This window comes from Molothrus aeneus, chromosome 12 (genome assembly GCF_037042795.1).
Source record: "Molothrus aeneus isolate 106 chromosome 12, BPBGC_Maene_1.0, whole genome shotgun sequence".
Classification (NCBI taxonomy): domain Eukaryota; kingdom Metazoa; phylum Chordata; class Aves; order Passeriformes; family Icteridae; genus Molothrus; species Molothrus aeneus.
The window spans coordinates 4,596,998-4,605,356 of record NC_089657.1 but is presented as its reverse complement, the minus strand read 5'-3'; the positions used below and the strand labels follow the sequence as shown (position 1 = coordinate 4,605,356).

Here is an 8,359-nt window from a genome sequence, read left to right as displayed (position 1 = left end):
AAAGGGCACTTTCTCAATAAAGTACTTCTTTTTATTTTCCTAAACCACAGAAATGATAGATTATTAATCATGATTAATGCTCAGTTACAGTGAATTATAGCGGAGCAGTGCCTGGAAATCCCAGTCTGCTTGGTAAACTCATTTTCTTGCATAATAGGAAACTTACCTTGCATTTAAGAGAACCCAAACAGATTAAATGGAACCACCCATTTCATATAATTAAAAGAAAAATTTAATAGATACATACATTCTTAGTCTGAGACTCTTGAACTTTCTTTGGTACTGTACAAGCAAAATTGGAGAAATACAATTGCAAACATCTTAATTGTTCCCATATTTTGCTTTCTTCCTGAGAACCAAAGTCTTCTAGAGCTCAGCTGTAGCACTCAGCCTGAATCCCTAAGCAGCACTGGAATTAAGGCAGAGTTGTGAATTTTCTGGACATTTGGAAGATGTTTGTTGTTCTAGTTGATGATTTTTTGAGAGAATATGAATGATCAAAGTACTTCAGGAAGCTGAGGAAAGTCAAATGAGATAATGGAATATATTTCATCCCTATATTTGGGGATGTACATGGGATAATTTTTGCCAGCCCTTCATATAGGGGACTCATTGTACATGGAGAGTAAGGCACCAGAACGACGTTATGAAAGTGCTCATGGTCAGTCAGAGAACTTAATATCCTTTGAGATAACTGAACTTTAGATTTTTGGACGCCCCCAGAGGCTTTTCCAATATTATCAAACATCAATTCCCCTACAGTTTACATCCTAATCTGTACTGTGTTCTGACAACAGAGTGAAAGGAGGTGAAAAGACATTTTTGTCTCAAGGATGAGACTGCTGGGTCATTTCCAAGAGGAGATCCTTAGAGAGCATCCCATGGTCCTTTCCTGTGGAAGGTAGCAGTGCAGCTCTCCGTTATTCTCTCTGTCTCTCTCTTCCCCCAGGCAATCTGTCAGTGCATTTCTGGTGCTGGGGAGAGGCGTCGTGTCGGAGCGCTGTTCCCGATTGCAAAATGGGAACTTCTATTTGTTGTTCTCAGGAGCTGGTTCCACGCGCTGACATCTCCCCGGGAGCACAGCTGAGTCCAACATGTTCCCAGCAGCCATCCACCCAAACGCCTCCTACTCCAGCACCCAGACCTTCCTTCCCAGTAAATAAAAAACACAGAGCCAGCCTCGAATTGTTCCAAGTGCTTCGGCTTCACTGGAATGTCTGCCCATGTTCAGATCTGATAAATGGGTGTTTTTCTGCACCAGAAGTCAGTTTAGTGTGGGAATAGGATGGCTTTTCAAAGAGTTTCTGGAATAGTTAATGGGAAAGTCTGACTGACTTTCTCTGGTGTCAATATGTTTAAGTGTTCCTACGTGTCATGAAAGTAAAATATTGCAATTACCAGCTTTAAGACAGAAAACAAAGTTATCATAAGCTGCTGATTCTATTGTGTTGTATGAAAAAACATGTTTTTTCAAGGTTTCATTGCTCAAAAAGGTCTCAAGAAATCTTCTTCCTTAAAGCAGGAAACTGAGCAGTGTGCCCATGTACACTTCAGGCAAGGAGATATTGCTGCATTATTTAAAACACCACCAACAGCAGCTCTCAATATATCCCAGTGTGATTCCCATCATATTGCTGGGACATCCTGTCTAATCATGGCTATTGTAATTCTGTCTTTAACCTTATCTATGCCCTGTAGTAGCCATGACCTCAGTATGCCAACCTATGGATTACAAAACAAAAAAACCCCAAAAATGTTTGAATAACGATTTCTAGGAAAAAAGTTGGAAAAAATTCCACATTTGTCCCAAAAGCCCCCAGTCCAGTTCCACAGCTGAATGAGACTTCACTTGCCATGAGTTATACTGGCGAGGTCAATGTGTTTTTTCTTGCAGACTTAGAACTGGAACAAGACATCCTGGCTTGAAAGGGAAAGTCCTCATCTCTGATTCCCTCAGTGACAACATTTTGCCGTATGCCATCCTCTGGTTTCCCCTCTTGGGCTCCGTCCAGCCATTGCACATGAAATCCCCCATTTTGGAGACTGACATCAAGAGCAAGGACTGCCAAGGTACATCTTTATTGGTGCTTCTCTAGGAAATGGTATGTGGAACAAACTTCCCTCTTTTCTGACTCCTAAATGCCTTGGGTCAGAGTTTTTATTCGTAAATACCCACATGCTGCTTTGTCAAGGACAGCCTGTGGTACAAAGGATAGAATGATCCAAGCCTCTGTGGCCTGGTATGTAGAAGTGAGAGTTTAGCTTAACTTTGGAAGATTTAAGATGAAAATTCTGTGTGAGAATGCAAATTGAAGCATTAAAACTCAGCATTGCCCATCCTGGGGTGGGTCACCCAAACCAGTGCCTCCTGGATGGCAGTGGGTTGTGCTGTGGGGTCTGGGTCCAGACCCAGCCAGCAGGCTGGGACTGATGTGGTGATGAAGGACTAATTCGCTCCTTTAGGTGACTCCAGCTCACAATGGGGCAATGTAAGATAAGGAAATCTCTTCTATTCCCCACCAATGTCCTGGAAGGAGCAGAGAAATGAGATGTTCTGGGCTGCTCGCTGCATTGCTGAGGTTTGTTGTCTTCTGGTCACCAGGCTTTGTAAGATGCCTGGAAAAGGGTTGTTAGTGGTTCTGCTTCTGGCTTTCTGGTTTTTTTTTTGAAAGCATGAGTTTTCCAGAAGGGGGGTAAGGAAAGGATGTACACATGATTTTTTTCCCCCATTGAATGTTTGTGCACCAGGGCTACTCTGATTAATAAACAAGCAGCTTCAATGGTTTAAGAAAGGCTTAATATTCCAGCATCTTACCCAGGATCCTTGTTTGGGATTCCACAGGCACTTCTGCACTGAGATCAGTGGGGTTTTTGGGAGAAATTTTAGTGCTTATACATAGCAAACACTGACTTTGGTGTTAGTCTATAAATGTCTAGTGTGAGCAAGCAATTCTGTATTTTCCTCTGTGCTCAATACCTGTGTTCTGCACCCTCAGGCAGCTGAATTTACATGCTTTTGTTGTCATATGTGTAATGTGCAACATGCATTTCCTTTTTATTAATCAAACCTGCCATCAGAAAAGAGATAGAAGGAATTTGAAAGCACAACCAGGATGGATACTGTCATTCTGTAATCTTTTGTGCACAGGTGGAGATGCCTGTTTGCACTGGAATAGGTGGGAATATTCTGTTTCTTGCAAAAGTCTTACAAATGAAAATCAAGCAAAGGAGTTACTGGCTATCTATGGGGTAATTCTCCTCTGGAAGTGTGCAGTCAATTCCCATTTAGGCTAATTACACTTAAGAAGCCCTTTCCTATAACTAATGAACAATAGGCATAACATGTTGTTACATAACCATGGGCCAGCACATTAATACACTGTCGAATTGCAGTACCCTGTGAAAATGCTTCCTCAACGAAATTCACTGGAGATTTTCAGTGACATTTGCTGTAATTACCAGTAGTATGGTTTCTAATTCATTTAATTTTTTTTCTACCTATACTGGGCATATAAGAGTGTTTTAAGAGATTGAATAAATAAATTTTTAATTATAAAATGATGCTGTATCATAAATTATTAATAATAACCAACAATGTGTAATACATGTTTAGGTATGAATCCATTAGAAGATGAACTAATATATATATCAGTCCTAAAATAATGTCCTAATTTGTTCTGTGTTTATGAATGGTGAAATCAGTGTTTAAAGCAGTTAAAGGTTTATAAAAGCTTGGATTGACAGTGGGTAAAGCAGCGAGCACACTTGGCACTTAGGAATTCTGTTGTCATCTATGGCAGAGAAGACCCCTTTTTGTCCTTTATTGGTTTCAGCAGTTTGTGATATCATGCCAACACAGAGACCTCCAGGGAGGGAGCAACAAGATGCACATAGTCCTCATTGACAAAACCTCTGGTTATGATTAATATTCAGGAAAAAAAAAATCTCCTTTGTAATCTGTCAGGTAGTTTTGAGGAACTTTGTCAATTTTTTTCCTATCAGCGATAGCAGACTTCTGAGATCTCCATGGCCAGCTCCAGGCACTCCCCGGTCTCGTGGCAGGACTCAAAGAGGCTGCAATCAATGTCACAGTCACAGTTGCAGTCGTTGCTGCCGTGGTCTTCGTCGGAGGTCTGGTAATATCTATTGGATGGACAACAGGTATCTGTCAGCCAATGTTCACAGGTATCAGGCAGCATTATAAGAAAGTCCCAAAACTGGCAGAACAAGCAGGCCAGGATAAGTGTGGCGCATTCATCTAAGAGAAAGGAAAAGCAGGGAGATGTAAGAACAAGAGCGAGATGGGATTGCCCGGGTTTAGGCCAGAAGTGAGGGGGTGGGCTAAAAATACATTGATGATAACTACTTCCATAGAGACAAGTTAAAAGTTTATTTTCTATTTTAATTGCTCTGGAAAAACAACAGCTGTATGAAAAGAATTTGAATGGAAATATTCTGTGGCAGTGAAATGCAGAAGAAGAAGCCCTTTAAACCAAATTTTATCTTCTCATGCCCAGACAGCAAGGAGGCTGAAGAGGCACAAGAAGCTGGGAGGGGACACAGCCAGGACAGCTGACCCCAGCTGGCTAGAAGGATAGTCCAGACCATATAGCATCAATATAAATTAGGCAGAAAACAAGCAGGGGTTTCTGCTCAGATAACTGACTAGGCATCAGTTGGTGAGTGGTGAGCAATTGCAATGTAAATACCTTGTTTTGTATATTCTAATTTTTTATTTATATATAATATATATATTGTTTTTCTTCCTCCCGTGTAAAACCACTACATTGTCCCATTACACTGTATTTATGTAATCTCATGAGTTTTCTTCCTTTTACCCTTCTGTTACCCCCATTCTGTAGTGGGGCAGTGAGTGAGGTGTTCTGTGGGGCTGAGGAAACCATGACACCAGCACAGGTGACACTGGAGTTTATTTTCATTTTCACAAGAGTTTGCACTAAAAATGTTTAAAGACTACCAAGGGCAGGGAGGGAGAGCAGGCCTGGAGAAGAGCATTCAGAGAGGGCAGTGTGTCTCAGCTCAGGGTCCTCCCAACTCCCCACCAAACAGGGTTCTCACCTTTTTGTTCACAAATGTCAGTTTTTCAAAGGAGACAAAAGTTTGGAAAATAGATTATGTAGGATGCATGTCTGGAGCCAGTGAATATTCTTGAAAACTTGGTCACCATGACTAAAGCTCTGTGCTATGTTTGTGCCCTCCCAAAATCAACTAATTAACTCCAGCCTCCAGCATCTGGGGAGGCTGCTTGGGTGCAGCAGGTGTGAGATTCCAACTGTGTGAATCCACTTGGAGCACAGACCCAGACCTTTCCTTTTTTGTTTTTTTTTTTTGTTCCTTCTTGTTTTTGGAAAGGAAAAATGCCTTCAACAATATGAATGTCTTTTCATTGCTTCTTTCAGGATAGCATATGGTTATAACCACATTTCTTGCCCTAGGATGACTAACTGTGAACTCATTCAACTGCATTGGTTCTGTTGTGGCATTTTCTAGCTCACGTAACATGAAGTTCACTGCCAGGAAGTTTCCAGAATTATGCTATTTTTTTTAGAAAGCTTTCTTGATGAAAAAACAAAATTAAAAAAAAAAAATCATTCCAGCTTCTTTGTTAAAAAGACAAGGTAGCAAGAACAAATAGCATATGACTGAACTTCTTTCTAAATGGCATATCATCACCAATGTTATCAATTTTAATACTTATTTAAATATGTCAAGATCTATTTATGTTCAGACAAGCACAACTAACTTCTAAGTCACTTCTGTCAAATAAGAATGACTAGATTTTGGTAATACTCAGTAAGTTCATGCTTATATTTTTTCCTAGCTAAATGAACTGAAATAATTATAAAATTGAAACAGTTAATAAGGTGACACCACTGTATTTAATTGTATGAAATTTACACTGTAGAAAATGTAATCATTTTATCCAGTAGTTCTTGGTGTAATTAAGACTATTCTTTTTAGATCTCTTATGTTTATGAAATTTCTTTCCTATACATAGATGTGAGAGACAGAATTCAAAGTTATGTCTCAATTAAGGATTTGGTGATTTTTTTCTCCCTCTCCAAAGATCCATTTTTTAATAACAGTTTTTTTTTCCCTGAATATGTTAACCATAATGGTGCTTATGTAATCTGGAGAGAATAGATATGATTCTTAGGGCTTCATCCAGGAAAGAGAGCACACAAAAAGCACAAGATTTTAATAATAAAGTAATGTTTCAGCACAGACTCTGTGATGTGCAGTAAAGATGCTTTTAAATTCCCATCAGAGCACACACCATGAACTGTGATAATGGATGTAACACATTTCAAAAAATCTGCATGTGTGAGGCTTTTTGGTCCTGTTTTAAGTGGGGTAATGTATATAAATAATAGATATTAGCAATTAGACATCCATTCCTATGCATTCATTTATATATTTGAAAATAAATTAGCCACAAACTGCATAAAAGAAGATGCAATCTCTTGTTTTCCCCTCTGTTTTCCCTGCTGTTTGCCAAACGGCTTTACTGCGTTTATCTCAGTGAGAACAGTGACCTCAGCTCTCCTTCTCTACATTACTAGATTAATTAGCACAAAAGAAGAATTTATAATAATTTTTCTAGCATGCCTCATCTCTAAGTTTTCCTGCTCTTGTTTGGTGGCATCTGCTCACACAGATGATGCTCTGAACAACCCTGGTCCAAAGATTGCTGAAGCCTTTCTGGTCATCCTTGGTGAGACCTATGAGTGTTGTATTTGCTCTTGTCTGAGCCCTGGGAACAAAATAATCACCAATTTCCTCATCTATTGCTCTGCCTTCAGAGGTTCTCTGAGCAAACAGGATTTGGCCTTGTGTATGTGGAATAAGCAGTAAGTTGTCAGAGTGGAGTGAGCTGAGTATGCAATGACAACCACAAATCTGTCTTCCTTTGGTTTTCTTGGCTTCTATCCAGCCCTTAACATTATTAATTAAGCACAGATTGGGTTTTTTGTTGTTGTTGTTAATTTCCTTCACATTTAGCTTTTTTCTGGAGAATGAAATCTGTTATTTGCATCATATGGTACACACCTGTGTGCCAGTAGTGGTTGTGAGAGACCTCAAACTTAAAAATAGGAAGTGTCAGGACAAGAGGACAAGTTCCCTAAATAAAATAAATACTTCATATCCTTCTCTGAAATTAAGCATATTCCAATAGATGTATCATAGACATCCCTTTTTAAGGATCTGTGACACAATAGAGATGTTAATGATTCTTGGAGAACAGGGCACTTTATTGTGTTGATCTCTATTTAGATATGCTTAATTTAGGAATTGTCAAATGATATGCATGACAGATCCCAGCTCCATTGGATATAACACACTAATCCATTATTGCAAAAGGCACTCGAAAGAAACTTCTGAAATAGTTCACAGAGCCTTTTTTTAACATCCACTGGAATTACCAGGAATAGATTTATCTGATACTGACACTGGTGCCTCTGTGCAAACTCTCATTGCTAAAGTACAAATGCTCTGTGGCACAATAAGCTCTAAGCTCCTCTTCTATGACTTTAGTATCACTGACAATTTAAGATCATCTTCTAGAAATTCTCATCTATCACACAAATGTCTGCAGGGCAACTTAACATTGCTTTTGGCGATGTTCTTGAACCTCCTGTTCAACATTTAATTTCAAGTTGGTTATACATAGTTCTTTTGCAGTGGGCATTATTTAGAAATCAGCTCAAATGTGATCTGTTTTATAAAACATACCGTCACTGTCTCTCTGATGTACTGATGCATCATCTTCAATGTAAGAGAATTCTCTGCATTTCTCCAGGGAAGCAATGGATGATCTGCTTGCATCTGACAATTTCTTCTCATTTTTGGTACCCTTTGATGAAGTGTCTGTGATGCTGAATTCTGCGACAGAACTCATAACAATACCTTTCATAGGCTTTTCATCTGTGTGTTTTTCATTTGTAAGCTGGTTATCTGGTGGGATTAGGAAAAAAAAGACTGTGATACCAAGGCAGAGATCTGAGAGAATAACATATGCAGAATTTTCAAACCTACAGTTGTTTACTTCCAAGGCCTAACCCTTCTCACCTAATGATTTCAGTCTCTTTACAGAGGTTTATTCATAGTAAAGGTATTTGTGAACTTGCCTTCTAAGGTTTTCTCTTAAACCCAGAGGACTTGGAGGCTAAGTAATAATTCACTTCCAGTGGGTGGGATCAGGTTTGGAAAGAAAACAGAACTATTGCCTCAGTTGACATCTATTTAGACTTTGATATCCTAACTTCAGTTTGTGACATAAAAGAAGGCAAAACAATTATCTTGTTATTTTTCAGCTGCATCTTTGTTTCCCTAAATT

At 39.1% G+C, this 8,359-nt stretch overlaps 1 protein-coding gene across 1 annotated transcript in view; it reads right to left on the bottom strand.

Annotated features, from left to right (window-relative positions):
• Positions 1–3,983: 3,983 nt before the first annotated feature.
• Positions 3,984–8,359, bottom strand: part of MDFIC2 (MyoD family inhibitor domain containing 2) — a 41,242-nt gene continuing 36,866 nt past the window's right edge. The window contains exons 3-4 of the mRNA XM_066558405.1: positions 7,756–7,977; positions 3,984–4,258 (exon numbers count right to left, since the gene is read on the bottom strand). Of these exons, the coding sequence (XP_066414502.1) occupies positions 3,999–4,258; positions 7,756–7,977 (482 nt within the window). The 3' untranslated portion in view covers positions 3,984–3,998. The remainder of the gene's footprint in view (positions 4,259–7,755; positions 7,978–8,359) is intronic.